This window comes from Ursus arctos, unplaced genomic scaffold, assembly GCF_023065955.2.
Source record: "Ursus arctos isolate Adak ecotype North America unplaced genomic scaffold, UrsArc2.0 scaffold_14, whole genome shotgun sequence".
NCBI lineage: Eukaryota > Metazoa > Chordata > Mammalia > Carnivora > Ursidae > Ursus > Ursus arctos.
Window position 1 is genome coordinate 38,292,455 of NW_026622808.1, and position 19,558 is coordinate 38,312,012.

The 19,558-nt window shown below is 38.9% G+C and overlaps 1 protein-coding gene across 1 annotated transcript in view; it reads right to left on the bottom strand.

Annotated features, from left to right (window-relative positions):
- Positions 1-19,558, bottom strand: part of ERC2 (ELKS/RAB6-interacting/CAST family member 2) — a 791,328-nt gene that overhangs the window by 415,845 nt on the left and 355,925 nt on the right. The window contains exon 7 of the mRNA XM_044384924.2: positions 17,223-17,390. Within this exon, the coding sequence (XP_044240859.1) occupies positions 17,223-17,390 (168 nt within the window). The remainder of the gene's footprint in view (positions 1-17,222; positions 17,391-19,558) is intronic.

A 19,558-nucleotide genomic window follows, 5' to 3' on the forward strand; every position in this document is an offset into this window, starting at 1 on the left:
GCTATTGCTCACCATACCACTCTCCAGATACCTGGTATCCAGCAAGTGCCTGACAGCTCTGCCATCACCCCTAATCTTTGTATAGGTGAAGTTTCTCAGTGCTCTGATTTGATGTGATGGTCAATTTTATAAGTCAACTTGGCTAGACCACAATGCCCAGATATTTGGTCAAACAGTATTCTGGATGTTTCTGTGAGAGTGTTTCTGGATGAAATTTACATAAAAGTCAATGGTCTTTGGCAAAAGCAGATTGTCCTCCATAATGTGGGTGTACCTCACCCAATCAGTTAAAGGCGTGAATTGAACAAACAGTTGATCTCCCCTAAGCAAGAGAAAATTCTCCAGCAGACTGCCTTCAGGCTTCTGCAACATCAGCTCTTCCTGGTTCAACAGCAGACTGCCTTGGACTCAAACGGAAATTCCTTCCTGAGACTCTAGACTGAAACCTCTTCCATCAGTTTTTGGACTCACCAAGCCTCCTCAATCAAATGAGGTGATTCCTTAAAATCTTTCTCTGTCTCAGTCTCTCTCCTTTTCGAAAAGTGTGTGTGTGTGTGTGTGTGTGTGTGTGTGTGTATACACACACATCCTATTGGTTCTGCTTCTCTGGAGAATCCCAACTAACACATTTGCTCATTCTTTCCCCACATAGACACCTGGATCTGGGGCCTTCCTACACTGCTCTAGTCAAAATCGTTTTCTAAATGATAGAAAACCATTATTTAGATCACATCCTTTCACATTATCTGATACTAGTCTTTCATTGAACTATATCATTTGAACTATTTTGCAACCTGGTAAACTGTAGATAACTCATAGCAATGAAAATAATTCTTGTTTACAATCATACAAATTCTAACCTGTGTGGTAGAGGTTATATTTACTCCCCTCCACACTTGGGGAAAACCAGTTTTACCCCCATCTGCACACCCATTTCAATATTTTTTTTTAAAGATTTTATTTATTTATTTAACAGAGAGGGAGACAGCCAGAGAGAGAGGGAACACGGGCAGGGGGAGTGGGAGAGAAAGCAGCAGGCTCCTAGCGGAGGAGCCCGATGTGGGGCTCAATCCCAGGACTCTGGGATCACGCCCTGAGCTGAAGGCAGACGCTTAACGACTGAGCCACCTAGCCGTCCCCATTTCAATATTTCTGATCTACAAATATTTTTGCTCTCCAGGTTCTCTCGCAGGTTCTAACATCTGCCTGATTCCTTCACTGATTAATGAGTTAAGTAAAATCTTTAATGCACATTCATTTTATATCTGTATCAGAGTCATAATATTACTATTTTTGAAAATTATCTCTGAATAGGTTCTGTCTCTTCTGATATACCAGGAATTTAAGTACATTTAAGATGTTTGCTGAATGAATGAACAACTGAATGAATGAAATAACGATTGAACATACATTTTCTCCATGAGTATATAGGGATACTATATGCATAGATAGTAATTAAGAATAAAAATCAGACTACTTGAGTTCATGACATATTACTGTTACGTATCAGCTACATCACTACTGTAATTCTCTATACCTCATTTTTCCCATCTGCAAAATGGAGGCAAAAACTCCCCTCAAGGGTTGTCAATAGGATTAAAATAAATAATCCATGAACAAGGCTTAGCACTATGCATGGCAGCTCTGTAAGTATTCAATAAATTGTACCAATTATCACCATTTTTAAACAGGTTGACCATTTGGACAATTGTGCGCAGTCTATCTTTCTTCTAGCAGTCCCCAGAGTGCCCCATACCCAACAGGTGCTTCATAAAGTCTAATGACAGTGGTGGTGACCACAACAGTACCAAAGCCTCCCGGCCTGCCAAGCTTAATAAAGTGTGTTATCCATTCTTCCAGACCACTGCTGGAGATGTTACAGCCTGACCTTCTATTGATCCCAACATCGTCCCAATGGACCTTGTTCCATTGTAATTTATTACAACAGCCAAATTGAATCCATATGACAGTGTTCAGAGCCAATTCTCATTGAGGTTCTCCCCATCCCCTGCCCCCGCCCCCACAGCCCCCAAAGATTTGTGGAGACACTGAATTAGATGATTTACTCAATTCCAGATATTACAGCTATTGAATTCCTTTCTTTAATCTTGCACGTCCACCTAGAAAACGATAAAGATGGCCTGGCATGATTTGTTCTGTACTCTCGTAAATTTATTATTAATGTGGAGTCAGTAACCTTTACTTGCCTGCTCAATTCTTCCCAGCCATGGTCTTTATCTTGAGGAATTCAAGTTGCTTGTTGCTACTGACATCTCCTATATTCCTCAAGCCTTTACTCTCAGTTAGAAAGAAGCAAGTCCAGAAAGATAGCTCTCTGGCTGCAGGCATTACTGTACATAAATAACAACAGGGACTAAGCAGACCCTACATGCAAGTTTGCCAAAAGATGTCTGAGCAAATTAGCGCCTCCCATGCACTGTGAGGCAATTTTAATAGCTAAAATTGACGTTCTTGATTTTTCCTTCACTGCAACAGAGGGATGGTGTCTCAGGCCCTTTCCCTGTCACAGCTCATCGCTTTTGTAAGCATTTTGGACATTATTTTCTACCTTCTTCCTCTCTCCCTGGGCTAGACTAATCCACTCTGACACTCCAATTGGGAGACTTATCTAACCAAAATAGTTTGTCAACTACCATAACACTTAGCACAGTCTCTGCTTAGTTCCCATATCCTTGATCATAGAGACTCTACAGAAGGAGGGAAGGGACTTTCAGAGACGAATTATTCAAAGAAAAAAGAACACTTAGTTTAAAATTCTAAGAGGAGGTCTGGTGGTACTGATGTGAAAAAAAACACATAAGCCACACAGAAATGTACAACAAATGCTTGAACTATAAACGGAAGTGAAATACCAAACCAAAGACACAATTACAGTTCCTCAAGAACTGTTTCCAAAGAGTTTAGATTTGAACATGGCAAATATCCTATATTTCCTTATGATAACTGCCATGTTTACCACAGATTTAAGTCAAAGATATTGTAAACAGAGCAAATATATACATTACTTCGGACACTGAACTACGTTCTGTATCTGTGACATTCAGACAACTGCTATGAAAATTTTTCTAAAGAAAGGTTTAAAATAAGACAAAGAAAAATATGCAGATATGCATATAGGTATAAACATGCATTACTATGACCAACCTAAATTAGTGAATGTTTCATGTTATTTATAGAAATTTTTTCCATATTATAAAACATAAATCTAAATTTTCCTTAAGGTTAAATATTTATTTTATTCATTGCATTATGTAATAAAAATGGATAAATATTCTATATAGATTTAAGAAATTCCATTTTTTCCATGTTTTTTAAGTTTTTATTTAAATTCCAGTTAACACACAGTGTCATATTAGTTTCAGGTGTACAATATAGTGATTCAACCCTTCCATACATCACCTGGTGCTCATCACAAGTACCCTCCTTAATCCCCATTATCTATTTAAAAGAGATTCTATTTTTAAAAACCTAATTTGACTTTTAAGAAAGAAAAACCAATTTTGTTATTTCTTTTAAAGAAAGATATATAATATAGTACTTACATGTAAACTAATTATTTCTTAAAAAGTAGTGCTGTGCCTTAACAAATAAATGATTAAACAGGATAAATAACAAACGATAAAAGGGCTTTCTAATTCAGGCTTGAGAACAAACCATATGCCTCTGCACATTTCAGAATCTAGTGTGAGCTTTCTATGGGAATCTGGTGCTCACCAAACTCACATGTTTAAAGGAATAGGTCATGAAAGAAAACACCTATGACACCTGCTGGCCACTCTCCAAACCAGTGCTTACTATGAATGCTAGGAAATGGAGGTAGATTGACACAAATTCACCCCTATTGCAAAATAATAATGACAGAAAGTCCTTTCTTCTTATTCTAAACACAAAGAAGTGCTGGTTTGTTTTCCTTCTAAAAATAATTTAATGTCATCCTTTCAACACAATATATCAGACCACACACACACACACACACACACACACACACAAACTCCACACCCCTTTCCCTACCCTTCAGGGACTTTTCCTCTAGTCCATCGCCAGAATGATTTCCCCTTTCTGACTTCCAATGTAACTTTGCTAGTTTAGCATCAAAGCTCTAGATTCTGGTCTTAACTCTGACTGGAGCTCACCTGGGGAATGCGTGTGATTTCTGGCTCTTGGAATCCTCACCTTCTCAACTAAAGCTAAGTTGAACTAGGCTGTCTATCCAGTGTTCTTGGGTGCTAACATTCTGCACTGTCACAACTCTGGCTTCAGGATAACCTGCCAGATAAAAGACCTGGGTGGTTATGATACAGAATGTTTCATAAATAATAGGACTTATCTTTAGAATGAACTATTGATAAAGGCTGTAACATGGATGAATTTCAAATGCATTATGCTAAGTGAAAAAAGCCGGATGCAAAAGGCTCTGTACTGTACAATTCCATTTCTATGACATTCTAGAAAAGGCAGAACTATAGGGATAGGGATTGCCAGGGACTGGGGGCTGGGGAGAGGGGTTGACTGCAGAGAAGGCAGCACGAGAGAGGTTTCTGAGGGGACAGAACGGTCCTTCATCATGATTGTGAAGATGGTCACACAACTCTATGCTTTTATCAAAACCCAGAGAACCGTATAACACAGAGTGAATTTTACTGCAGGTAATTTAAAAATAAATTTAAAATGATCTTTATGAAGTAATTCCACTTTCTTTCCAAGCTCTTTAAAAGAGTTGATGGATCCAGCATTAAATTCTGATTTTATATAAAGTAATAATTTTGTTGTGTACCAACAGGGCTGGGCACTTTGTTCATTCAACAAATACCTCTTGAACACCTAGTCTTCTCAGAAGAATTGAGACTGAAAGTGAGATGTAAGCTTATCCTCATTCTAAAGATAGGGAAAATGAAGCAGAGAAAAATGTAAGTAACTTGTCTACGTTTAAAAAGCCCATAAGCTGAGCTGTCACAGTCCATGTTCTTAACAAACTGATTCTACAGACACATGCATGTATATGTGTATATGTTTATGTATAAACTTTAAAAAACAAAAATAGAGTTGTACTGTGGTGGTGAGGGTATGAGAAAATAGGCATTTTCTCTGATCATTTTCTGTGCATATGTATTGGAAGCAGTTTATCTCAATTAACAAAATAATGTGAATCTCTTTCTATGTCCTTGAATATTCTTCTATAATATAATTTCTATTGGCTGAATTTCCATGTAGGCAAATATCATCATTTATTTAGCCACTCCTCTACTTTATAATATTTTCACTGATCAGCCAAAAAGAAAAAAAATTAAAGAACTAGCTATGAACAAGGCTGTGGTTAAATCTATGCCTACCTCCTTAATTTTTCCTTAGGATGAATTGCTAGATGAAGAATAAGTAAATGGCAGCTTTGGTCAACTGCCCCATATTTGTCTTTCCTCAGCTACCTGACATTTCATACCTGCTTCTATCTCTTTCGAAGAATGTTTCCTGCAACCTCTAATGAAAAGTTGGTAACATGGAATGGTCACAAAGGATCCTTGCCCTCCTGGCCAACCTTGTCTATGCCTCAAGCTATTCACAAGTTCACAAATATTCATAATTTGGAAAAAGCCTCAGTATAAGTATGATACCCTTCATATATTTTTGTAAGTCTGAGTATCATATGTGATCTAAAGAATGTAACTTCATATTTCAACGCTACAGAAAGAAATATCTCTATCCCAAGTCATATGACTTCTCCTAAGTCATTCAGTACCATTCATTTGAACACATCCTGTTTGCTTAGCTTTGCCCCATTCAAAATTTACTCACAAAAAAGCTACCAGAACGCCATAGAACTTGGGAAGACCTCACCCTTGGGAGTAAATGATTTACTTCCCATTGATTGAAGAACATCTGAGGCAAATAGTAAGTAAAGCCCCGAAAAGAAGTACACTTTGTTGAACTCCATCAAATATTTGGAATATATTTTTTAAAAATTTCAGTTGCCAAGAAGGTTGTTAAATGGTAGAATTGCCTCTAAGCTATAATAACTTGTGATCTACACCAGAGCTATCAAACTATACCTCATGGGCCAAATCTGGCCCACACCCTGTTTTTGTAAATAAAGTTTTATTGGAACACAACCATTCCTATTGGTTTACTTGCTCTGAACTGCACCAATATGTTGGACAGACTTGTTTATTCTTCTATTACATTTCAATTTTCCAACTAACACTCATTAAGCACCTGCCACATGCCAAGCACTGTGCTTGGTACTAGGAATAAAAAGATAAGTAGGACCCAGTTACTTCCTTTGCTGAGCTCAGCGTTTAATAAGGAAACAGACACAAACACAAAACATCACATTTTAGAAATCTTATTTATGCAATCTGAAATAGTACAATCTGAAAACTAATAAGGGCTTACTCCTATATTTTGAAACAATGCAAGTCCCCCTACAACTATAAAAATTCATCAAAACTCCCATGGTTTCTAAGCTGAGCAGTCAAAGGCAGTGGAAACTGCTTTTATTATAGTTACAAGCCATACCACTTTAGTGGGCCAACACTCCTTGTCAGTATCCTGTGAACTCTACTACCGTTTAACTTGCCTCTGGATTTCTGTAAGAGATTTGTTACTACTGAACAGTTATATTAATATGCATTTGTATTGGTTTTCTCTTGCTGTGTAACAAAATACTATCAATTTAGTGGCTTAAAACAAATTCCACTTATCAGCTCACAGTTCTGTGGGTCAGAAGTCCAGAAGTCCAGCACAGTCTGGTTGGGGTCTCTGTTCAGGATATCACAAGGGTGAAATCAGGGTGTCAGTCAGAATGAGTAATTATCAGGAGACTCTACAGAAATATCCACTTCCAAGCTTATTCTTGTTATTGGCAAAATTCAGTCTCTTATAGTCTCAGGATTGAGGTCCTTGCTTCCTTGCTGGATGTCAGCAGGAAACACTCTCAGCCCAGAGGCTGTCCAAATTACTTGCCACATGGCTCTCTCCATCTTCAAGTCAACAATAAAGAACGTCTCACACAGTGAATCCCCCTCATATTTGAATCTCTGACTTCCCTATCTCTGACCTTAGGACCCAGATTTAAAGGGTGCATGTGATTAGGTCAAACCCAGTTAAATTATATGCGTTTCTTAAAGTCAACTGTGCCGTATGACATCATCTAATCATTGGTGTTGAATCCATCATATATATTCATAGGTCTGGGCATTATTCAGGAAATACACACCAGAGAGGTAGGAAATCAGGGGGCCATCTTAGAATTCCACCTACCATAACACTTTTGTTAGAATTGTAAATTACTTTTATAAACTATAATTATATTATCCAAGAGCTGATTACACGTTGGTGTTATTGCTGGTTCTCAAAAATCAGCAGACTAAAAAGGAGGTAAGTATAATAAAATATTATGATGAAGGCCCCAAACTGCTATACACTGTGACATTAATCTAGAATTCAGTTTCTGTGAAAAGCAGTTATATCTTTTTAAAGCAGTTATATCTTTCAGTTTGCAAAATGTAGAGTATAATCAGGTAAGGATAAAGCAAAAAAATGACAAGGAGGCTGCAATATCAGTACATTATTAAGGTGCCCCTTACCACAATGACTGTGGCATTATATGCCCCAAGAACATATCATCCCTAATTTACATTTATTCTTATGGGAAACTTAGACATATAAAAGTTGTGAATTAGGAACTTCTCTCTACAATACAACATGATAAATGCTAATACGGATATGCGCAAACTCCTCACAGCAAAGTAGAATTCATTGCCAAACACGGGATAAGTAAAAAAGACAGACAGAAAATTTTCCTTCCCACATAAATAAGGTTGATTTAAATCAAATGGCCTGGGGAGTATGTGGGAAGAAAAATGGAATCATCTCCAGACTGAAATATGTGAAGGCTCAACTACCTCTAATCCCATATCACAAAACAACAACAGCTGGCAGCTGAGATTGACAGATGTGTCAAGATGCCTGTACCCATTAGGGTAGCAGCCACTGTCAGGGCACTCTAAGCATTTTTATTTTAAATCTTCAAGGGATTTTACAGGTAATTATAAACAAACCTTTAAAAAATCCATCATGCTGAAATGGAGTACAGAAAATAAGATCTTAACCCAGAAGCAAATATTTATTTAAAAGAGAATTTGCCTCCCCTGGCTCAGGATCAGCTCTCTCATTGAATAAGAATCAGTTCTCAGCATGATCTGGCCCTGAACTGCATTTTGAAATAACACAGATAATCGCTCCTGCCACTTGCAAGTCAAAAGGGACTGGAAGAGAATATTTATAATATGGAAGTCAGAATGACTCTCAAACCTTAATTATAAAATACATTTTATTGCTAGAAGACATAAAGAATAGAAAAACTTCTAACTGTGAAATTTTTTCCCCAAATGGGGCAGGAGAGTATGGTCCATCTATATTAAATTACTTTTACTTCTAATTCCACCAAATGCCCTGTGCTGCCTCTTCCAGTCAAATCTTTACAAATGCTATTCTCACTGCTTTGACTGGACAACACCTCCTAATCCCTCAGCTCTTGATTTAGTCATCAACTTTTCCAGAAGTCCTTCTTGGCCCTCTCTAATAGGTGAGGAACCCCTCCTATGTGTACCATGTACCTAGCTGGCATTGCACACAGCACACACTGCCCTGTAATTGAATCTTTAGTGTTTTGTGTTTTTTTTTTTCCTGAGTGTGAGCTCCCAGAAGGCAGAAATTATATTTTCTTCAGTAGCCTATGTAACCTCCAGTGTCTGCAGAGCATCCCGACCATTACAGATGCTGAATATGTTCTGTTGGATGACTGGATGGTACACAGGAAGGGAAGGCAAGCTGGCCAGAATAAGGCAATGGTGCCCAAGGCCTCAGATGTCATCGTCAATGTCATCTCTAAGAGAAGGGCAACTTCAAATCCCTTAGCAATCCCCATGAAAAAGAAGGTTGGAGGGGCGCCTGGGTGGCACAGCGGTTAAGCGTCTGCCTTCGGCTCAGGGCGTGATCCTGGCGATCTGGGATCGAGCCCCACATCAGGCTCTTCTGCTATGAGCCTGCTTCTTCCTCTCCCACTCCCCCTGCTTGTGTTCCCTCTCTCGCTGGCTGTCTCTATCTCTGTCGAATAAATAAATAAAATCTTTAAAAAAAAAAAAAAAAAAGAAGGCTGGTGAATTTACTGTTTCATTAAGAAGCATAGGTTTACCAAAGAGGCCAGCCACATCTCTACTCAAGAGATGCAAAGTGACCTTCAAAATATCACTTCATTGGAACACAATGGACTTCTTGCCAATAGGATCAATTGGTTAAAATCACCAAGCTGGTTTTTACCTAGGTCATTGCTAACAATGGGCTAATAATTGCCAAGAATAGGAGGCACACATGCTTCATGATTACTTGTCCTGTGAAATTTAATTAGTACTAGAAACTCTGGCATCAACTTCAAGCCATGATAAAGATACAATACATTAAATGATGCCAGAACAAAGATGTTCTGCTTAGACCCAACAATATGCAAACACCAATAACCACATAAACACGGAATACATGTAGAGACTTTGTTATATAATGTAGTAAGTTAGGATTTTCTTTTATTTTCTAGACTGAAGAAGGCACTGTTCAAAAAAAACTGGCAAATCACAAACACTAATCTAGACAATATACTTTAATTGCAAATATTTAAGCAACATATTAGTTAAAGCTCCAGTCAGTCCAAATGACTAGATAAAATATATAAAAAAATATATTAAATGTGAATTCAGAAATCAGAGTTTTAGCCCCAAAGGCAAAGTCAAGCACATTAAAAAAAAAAAAAAAAAAAAAAAGCCTTAAAGGTCACTTTTCCAAACAACTAGAATGCTGGCATTTAGCCAAAGAAATTTAAATTAGGTGATACCTGCTGGGTGACCCACCACTACTCTGTCCAAATAAGATTTTTTTTTCTATTATAAATTCCCTATACCATAGCTGACCAGCACCTCTCTCTAAATTAGTTGATATGATCAGTGTGGTCAAAATAGTTTCAATAATTCTAATAATTTTAATAATTCAAGAATGCTATATGTACATCAAAAATATAAAAAGAGAAAGTAATAGTAATAGTTCAAATATCATACATACTCATATGCACACATACAAGATGTTTACCTCTGTAAACTTCCTACAATGATGCCAGAGAAAAAGTGTAGCTAAAAATGTTAATCATATTAGTTGAGATAATACTCAGAGATATTGGAGAGAAAAATGCCTGTTATATAAAGTAAAAATCATTTTAAGGAATACTATTTCAAGAAAGAGCCAAGATGAGTTGGACAGTCCACACATGGGAAGAAATGGACTCCTGTAGAGTCCTTTCGGCCTGGGTATTTACTGCTTTGGAGGGCAGGTTATGTCTCTTGTGCATTGCAGGATGTTTAGCAGCACCCCTGGACTCCCATCAGATGCTTACAGCAATCCCCCCTGCTGTGACAACCAAAACTATCCCCAGACATTGCCAAATGTTCCTGGGCTGGGAAGGCTGTAAAGTGCCTGCCAGCTGAGAACCCTGCTTTAGATCCACAACCACCCTGGTTGCAGCTACAACCCTTGGATGCCAGCCCAGTTTCTGGCTTTAGATGCAGAGTGAGCCCACCAACACTGATAGGTGGGCAGCTTACTTCAAGGTGGAGCAGCCTCCCAGACTAGTTACTCTTGGGACTAGGTGAGGAGTCTTCCAAATCATGAATTCATCTGTGACTCATCCAAGAAAGCTGCTTAGAAGCCTCTAATCACCTTTTGAGGTCTTGTTCCTTTAAGCCAACTACCAAAACAAAGTGAAACTACTATGATAGCAAAAATGGTGCAATCCTTTGAAAACAAAGCAGCGAAACAATCCAATTGCTTAAAATGATACATAAAGAATCTCACCGGGGAAAAATAAACAAACTAAAGGTCATCACAATCTTTTTTCTAAATATAGCTTAACATATATATTAACATATTTTTAAATTCCTGAACTGATGTCGTATTTTATTAATTTAATTGGTTTCCTATTTTTCATCACACTATTTAGTAACTTCATCTCTGTTGGTTTGGTATTAAATATAGACATCCTTGTATGTTAACCTCAGGTAAATTGCTCAAATTATAGTTTAGCTAATCTCTAAAAGTTAATGATCCCACTTGCCTCATGAGTGGGGCAGGATCACAAAATAGAAAAACACTAGAATAGTGTGGTGGTTAAGAACAGCTCCATCACTTCCCTGCTGTGTGACTTTGGGCAAGTTACTCTTTAAACCAGTCTCTTATTTTAAAAATAGGGAGTATGGTAGTACCCATGTGCCATTAGGTTTGTTAAAAGGACTCATAACCTAATGGTGCAAAACTCTCAGCACAGTGTCTGGTGTATAGTAAGGGCTCAATCAGCAGCAGATAATTCTTTTGTTATAAAAAATTATCATTTGCATGGTTATAATTAAAAATGGTCATGAATAATCAATAATTTCATTTTATCACTCTCACCAGAATACCATGCCTCTAACAATCCAGTAAGTTAGAAGTGGGAACTGGAGGAAGAAGCAGTATTCTCTGCAGAACAAGACAGTATTCTTCATAAATGCCACATTTTCTTTTTATTAAAAAGGAAAAGGAAGCAAGAGTAGCTAAGTTCCCTTACTCAAGCCTGAACCCCCTTTTATCTCGTCAGGGTAATGGACCCAAAGTTGGAGGTGTTATATGTGGGTAGGACAACAGTCATTTCCCCATTTTGTTTTACTATCCATGGGTTGGTTCCATCTTGCGGCCTACATAGAACATAGTATACTGGGAACAATGAGTGAGTCTGACATTTCACTGGGGCAAAAGACTCCTCCCACAGCTAACAATATTCATTGGCCAGGAGTGGATCTCAAAGCGGTTTCTCTTCTCCCAAGTCCTCATTCATTCAGAATTTGCTGATATAATTTATTCACCCAATGTATATTGATTGAGGACCATCACCTGCCAAGAATTATGCAAGGAGCTAGAGGTATCTTGATGACTATGGTTGGGGCACTCACGGAGATTAGCTGTGGGAGGGAAGCCAACATTCACTAAAGGGATGCAGAATTTCAAACTGAGCTAAGAAACGGTTCTTTAAAAGTGTAAAACCTCTCCCAGCCTGCCATGTCAGCAAAGACTTCCCCGAGTAAGTGACACAAGAACTGAATGGAAATCTCTTGGAATCACATTTCCCAGGTTCCTTTTACGGCAGGTCTGGTTAGATCCTGCCAATGAGGGGCATCTGTGTAAAATTTGGAGCTCTCTCCCAGGACTTTAAATCTTAACCAACAGTGTGATGTAAGAGCACCAGGAGGAGGAGGAAAGGGCAGCCATCAGCGGAGAAGATGCCTGACCAGACATTCCTGGTTATGAGATCATGGCACTCTCTCCTTTCTCTTGGTCTCCTACAGCTGTCCTCGTTCTTGATCATTCCTAATCTGGTTCTACCAGCCAGATACTGGGGCTTTAGATATCCTTGCCGTAAATTCCCTTTTGCTCAAGGTAGTCAGAATTACCTTCTGCTGTTTGCATCCATCAAGCAGTTTGCTTCTGGTAATATACCATGTTGCTCTCCATTATGCATGTCTATCTCTCCAACCAGACTGTCAGCTTCCTGAGGACTGGAGAATGCCTTATTTCCCTTTGAGTCTCTAGGACCTAGAGTAGTGACTGACTGACACATAGGAAACATTCAGTAAATGCAAAAAGAATATGATTTCCCATATGTTCAAAATACAGGTGGTTTGCTAATAATAAATATAAAGGCGCAACTGGATTTTTAAGCACCAAGAAAGAGCTCAGTTCAGTCAAAAAGTCCTCCATAACTTACATCAACTTTACACTAACATGGAAATCTCTATGTTCTATAATCATCTCCTCGGATACTGTTTTTTGATAAACTCCATAGAGAAACCCAGTATGCTAATGACCATACTCCTGTAGCATCCTTACCTCTGAGCTTATCATCATTCAGAATTTTCACCGCCACACTTCCAAATTGATAGAACAAAGCTGCTGAAGTGGGCATGTCCATAGACGCCACCCCCAGAAGCCAGTTCCACTCACCTCTCCTTGCCCTTTCCAACCCACAGGGCAATCCATGAAGCCCGGTAGGCAGCTAGTGAACTTGGGTTTCAGAGAAATCACCATCTGTTTTTCTCCCCCTAATAAATAAAGTACCTCTGTTCTATAAAGTGGGACTGAGACCTAGAATGAAAATGGAGATAGAATTTTTGTCCAATTTAATGGCTTTTTAAAAATTTCTCAGGTAGTAAGTTTATGTTGCATGAGCTACATAGCAGTCTGAATTTGATCTGGTTCAAATAATGCTACCATGTCCTATAATCCTGGGCATTATACACTTTCCAAATGTACAATGTCATCAAGGTTTTATGACATTTCCAACAAAAGCTCAATAGTCAGGTAGCACTTCATCAGCTGAAGTCTGAATTCAAGTATGAGAACAGAATGCAAAGGCTGCAGCTTGAAAACTGTATTGCTCCTCTGACTTCAGCATCACAGCCATAAGAGGATACTCCACTGAACAATTTTCATACATGCATATTTTTGTCCCCTACTAAAAGAACTCCATATCTGGGAATTATGGAGTAGAGCCAAAAATACAGCAGTAGAACTAAAAATCCACGCTCAATGACTGCTGTTTTCCTACAAAAGCTTGCTCAGAGATATTCTGTCACCTGGGGTTCTCTGTTTATTCAACTTTACTTCCTTCCTCAAGTAACAAAATGCTTAGAGCATTGTGTCCACACCTGCTGCCTAGACATGTGACCCATTCACATGACTCATGGAGGACACAAGATTTCTGAGACCCAAGGCTCTGAAGGCAAGACTGACAGATACAAGGTGCAAGCCTAGCTTCACCAGGTTAAACATGGCTATGAAAGGAGCATACCCATTTCTACTGGCATCAAAATACAGTGCTTGTTGCCAAAGAGTCTATAAGAAAGAAATATTAATACTACATGTCTGACATTGATATAAGTTTATTATTTCTTCCATGCCAACACACCCTAATCCGAAGCTTATGCTGTTCCAATCCAGGCCTGCCCTAAAAAAGCCAATTATGCTGAATGTGGTCAAAACTTGAAGGAGTCTCCACTCCCAAAGACAATGCTTCATTGGCCCATTGGCTTCTGTATTAGGTTCCATATTTTGAGTAGGTTTCTGAAATGTGTGCATTACTTCTTTGGGTATTATCTCTCCTTTACATTGTGGGTATAATAGAACTCCTGTCCCTTCGCTATGTTGCCAATGTATTATTTCCCCCCAAATGGATTGGTTAACACTCAGTGAATAAAACTTGAAGCTGAAGAACCTCTCTAAATACACATGAAATATTTCCTAATCCATTATCTACGTTGTTTAAATAAGTGCGGTTATAATCATGTTGCCCAAAGGGGCCATAATATACAATTGGCTTTGTTCTAGAACTTCCAAACTAGTTCCCAAACCTTTAAGCTTTACTTTTGGGGCAAAGTATAAAATTTTGCAAAATGTGCATATCAGCAAATGTCATTCGTCACTTAAACACTGAAAGTACCTTCCCAAATTCTTTACCGAGAACATCAATGCCATTTATTCCTCAAGAATAACAGCACTTAGTTTCAACTCCTCGTGAAACAAGCAACTGTGATGTTCTTCATTGATTGACACCTGGTGTCATCATCATAAAACTTGAGGTCCATCAATAGCCATCAGGGAAATTCAAATCAAAACCACACTAAGATACCACCTTACATCAGTTAGAATGGCAAAAATTGACAAGGCAAGAAACAACAATTGTTGGAGAGGATGTGGAGAAAGGGGGTCCCTCCTACGTTGTTGGTGGCAGCCACTCTGGAAAACAGTGTGGCGGTCCCTTAAAAAGTTAAAAATTGAGCTACCCTATGATCCAGCCATTGCACTACTGGGTATTTACCCCAAAGATACAGACGTAGTGAAGAGAAGGGCCATATGCACCCCAATGTTCATAGCAGCTCTGTCCACAATAGCTAAATCGTGGAAGGAGCCAAGATGCCCTTCAACAGATGACTGGATTAAGAAGTTGTGGTCCATATATACAATGGAATATTATTCAGCTATCAAAAAGAACGATTTCTCAACATTTGCTGCAACATGGGCGGCACTGGAGGAGATAATGCTAAGTGAAATAAGTCAAGCAGAGAAAGACAATTATCATATGGTTTCTCTCATCTATGGAACATAAGAACTAGGAAGATCAGTAGGAGAAGAAAGGGATAAAGAAAGGGGGTAATCAGAGGGGGGAGTGAAGCATGAGAGACTATGGACTCTGAGAAACAAACTGAGGGCTTCGGAGGGGAGGGGAGGGGATGGGGGAATGGGATAGACCGGTGATGGGTAGTAAGGAGGGCATGTATTGCATGGTGCACTGGGTGTTTTACGCAACTAATGAATCATCGAACTTTACATCAGAAACCAGGGATGTACTGTATGGTGACTAACATACTATAATAAAAAAAATATTAAAAAAAAAAAAACAACTTGAGGTCCAAAGGAAAATGAGGCTTATTCTCTTAACTTGCAATTACGATTTTATTCTATTTTCTCAAAGACAAAAAACCAAAAAAACTTGTGTCTAGGTTGCATAACCTTGGGCAAGCCTACCACAGTCCTTCAGTTTCCTGGGGTTAACAACTATACCTGCCTCATAGGATTGTGGTAAAAAATAAGTAAACAGTACATGTAACTAGCATAGCAAAGTATCCAGCATACAGTGTTCAACATAAGTTCAATAAATGTCAGCTTTCATCATTATTCACTGCTGGGGATTTTAACTGAGAAGTTTTCTTTTGAATCCTTAGTACCTGCTCCAAGAACTGCCACTCTGTCTCTCTGTTAGTCCCATCTTCCCTTGACAGCCCCATTGATTCAAGGGTCTTCGGTCATGTCTTCTGAGCTCTCTTCTAAATATCTGTATTAATTAGCTATAGCTGCAAAGGGGAAATCAAATTACCAGGGCCTTGTATGTAAAGATCTCGACTGAAATGAATTAATAATATGATCCATCAGAGCACCAATACCCTGAGAGTGAGGATGGAAGCCACAGGGGCTGGGGGAGGCTTCATGGGCATGCGACTTGTGTAGCTGCATAGGGCCCCATGCCCAGAAGAGACCTGGCCTTGGTTTCATGCTCATTCAGAAATTCTCAATAAAGTTTGAATGATTTTAATTTTGCAAAATTATGTAGGTGGCTATTATGACTAGAGAGTTTTGATCAGAGTGATATAAAATGTTTTATCTTTTAAAAGGCCTACTCTGGCTTTTATGTTCAGAGCAGCCTATAGGAAAGGTAAGGGTGAAAACGAAAAACAGCTAGGATGCTGTTGATATAAACAAGGTGGAAGATGATAGTGGCAAAAGACACCAGAAGGAGGGGCCATTCATCTGCAGCTGCAGCATGGGTGCCCAGCAACATGTCTGTCTGCGGCAGCATCCCGTTCAGCTGGCTCCTCTTGCCTACCATTGGTTCCTGCCCAGTTTCCATGCTGGTAGCAAATGGGAATTTAAAAAAAAAAAATCAGAGGGCATTCCCCACATCTGGATCCCCTACAATAGAAAAAATGAGCTGCTAAAGGAAAAAAGGAAAGAAGGGCCCTAGCTAGATCAAGCATCTTCTGTGTTAGGTGACTGTAGTCAGAACTTATTATATATTCTCTCACTGATTCCAATTAAGTAACAGGTGTAAACGTTAGTCCTCCCCCCCCACCAAAAAAAAAAAAATCAGTATGGGTTCAGCAAGGTAAGATGTACTAAAATTTACATAAATAAAAAAGGCATCTAAAATATCTTTAAGACCCACAGAATACATTGCTCAACCCTCCATAAGGAAAAATAATTAACTTTTCAGACTTGTTATTATTTTAGATGTATATATAAATTTGTATAATTATCTATATGTTTCAGCTGGAAAATATAAAAAGAATCATCACTATTTAGTTTTCAGGTAATCAAACAGAAAATTCATCAGGCCAGGCTAAAAATGGCATGATACAACCAACAGTAAGTTAAATACCAGTACATTAAAAGTTTACACTTCCTAATCTAAAAGCTTAAAAAAACAGTTTCTTCTCTTCCATATGCTCAAAAATTTCTCTGAAATGACAACACATGGATGATACCAATCCCCAATCTAACTTTGGCTTATGTCAGTTACTCACCTTCTTCTGAAGCACATTGATTTTTCTTTCCTTCACTTCTAACATATCCTTCATGTCTCGAATCTCTCCAGCCAGTGTCCCCTTCTCTTCCGTGAGGTCCTGCAGCTGTTTTGTTTTTTTATTGAGAAAAGATTCTTTCTCCTCCAATCGTAACCTCAGTGCATCTACCTGAGGTCAGGAAAAAGAAAGAAGGGGCAGTTTTACACAGCGGTCATCAGTAACCATCAATCACGTCCTGGCGGGGAGTGGGGCATCAGTGTACCTTTTCAGCACAGCATGGTCAAACCATTGCTCATGCTCATCTCAATGCCATGTGCTTTAACAGCCTGTATCTACTTTAAAGTCCTGTTGTGTATGTATCTGAACAGTGACACTTTTTAAAATATAAGGTATATATGAAACATAATGTGTCATGAAATAGTAGTATGTCTCCCTGTTGCGAATCCATAAGCTGGAAAACAAAGCACACTGATACTCCGTTGTGCAGGGAGGGCAGAACACTGCTCATGCTCTGCAGCATCCTCCAGGAGTATGGAGAACACAATGAGCCATGCCACGGACATCTGGAAGAACAAGACTGACAAGCAGAGAAACACTCCTGCATTAGAAAAATACAGGTTGCCAAGAGGAAGGAAATGCTATGGAAATTACCACTCTGCAGTGTTATGAAAGACTGCTTTCCAAATACTAAAGAAAAAAAAAGAGATACAAAAAAATCCTATTTCTACCTTAGCTCAAAAATTAGATTATTACAATTCCTGCTTTTCAAATGTCAGTAATAAAGTGCAGAAACATAAGCTTTATTTTTTATACTTAATATTCTGAAGACCATGTGCAAAAAAAAAAGTTTACACGGGTGATGTGCGAGTTGGGAATAATGGAAGATTAATCCTCACCCTCCATACCAGAAATCTGATAGACAGTAGCTACATCAACAATCAAAAAGTAGTGAGGTAAGCATGTTACTTAGAGATATCAAAACAACCAGGCAAAAAGAGTTAAAACAGGTTGTCTTGGGGAAGAAGAAATGGAATAGAGGTAATTAAGGGTCTGCTGCATCTCATCACAAATCTTGTTGAGCATTTTTCTATTATACTACCAGCAAGTAAAAGTTGGATGAAAACACACACACACACACACACACACACACACACACTCACACACACACACACACACACGAAAAATTAAAAAAAAAAAAGAGGCAGGAATACCATAGTAAGCCAAAATAAATAGATATGTAAATACTATCAGGACACAGACTCAAAAGGCAACTTGGAACACTGGAAAGGACACTTTGGTTTTAGGCTGGATTCTGCTTCTATCTAGCTATGAGAATCAGGACAAATAACTCCCCCAACAGCCTCCAGCCTCAGTTTCCCTATCCACAGAACAAAAAGGTTGGAACCCCCAAGTGCCTGACATTTTATTATTTTAAAGACAAGAATCAGTCTTCGGGGGCGCCTGGGTGGCACAGCTGTTAGGCGTCTGCCTTCGGCTCAGGGCGTGATCTCGGCGTTGTGGGATCGAGCCCCACATCAGGCTCCTCTGCTATGAGCCTGCTTCTTCCTCTCCCACTCCCCCTGCTTGTGTTCCCTCTCTTGCTGGCTGTCTCTATCTCTGTCGAATAAATAAATAAAATCTTAAAAAAAAAAAAAAAAGAATCAGTCTTCGGTAGAACGCATCAGGGAAGGATGATGATTAGAAACAAAAAAGCTGTCAGAGTAGAAACTCCTTTTCTTACCCCTTTCCAAGAAAGGAGCCCCAAAGTTTCTCCAGTTTCTGTCCCAGAGAAGAGGTCCCAGCAAGGAAAGGGGTGAAACAAGTGCTTGAAGCCCAGTTGGCAGAAGGACCCTAACCACATTCGAGACAAGCTGGACATGGTCACCCTGTGACCGCACAGGGTGAAAACAGCATATTCCTTAAATATCTGATGGCTCTGCCTCTTCTTACATAAGGGCCATAGAAATCTAGGAGCTGGGAAGTGAAGGGGATACCCATGTCCTGGGGATTTTCTCTTGCCAGTAAATGAAATTCATGCCAGCTGCACTAAAGCTTAAGCATCCCAGATTCTCAAGTGGCCTTTGTTTAAAGTCATCTCCATCTACCAACCTAGAATAACATCAGTACTTCTCTTTGGGGGTTCATCCTATCTGGCAAAAAGAGAAATGTGATTTTTAGTTTATACATAAAGGGTGGCACTCCAGATTATAGTAGTGGTTATAAGGAGTTACATTCGATTGTAGAGATTTCCCACCGGCTGACCAGGACTCAGTGTGAATTTGAAAAGAAATTGTGGTCCCATTAGCCCTGCATTCTAGCTATCAAAGATGGATGGT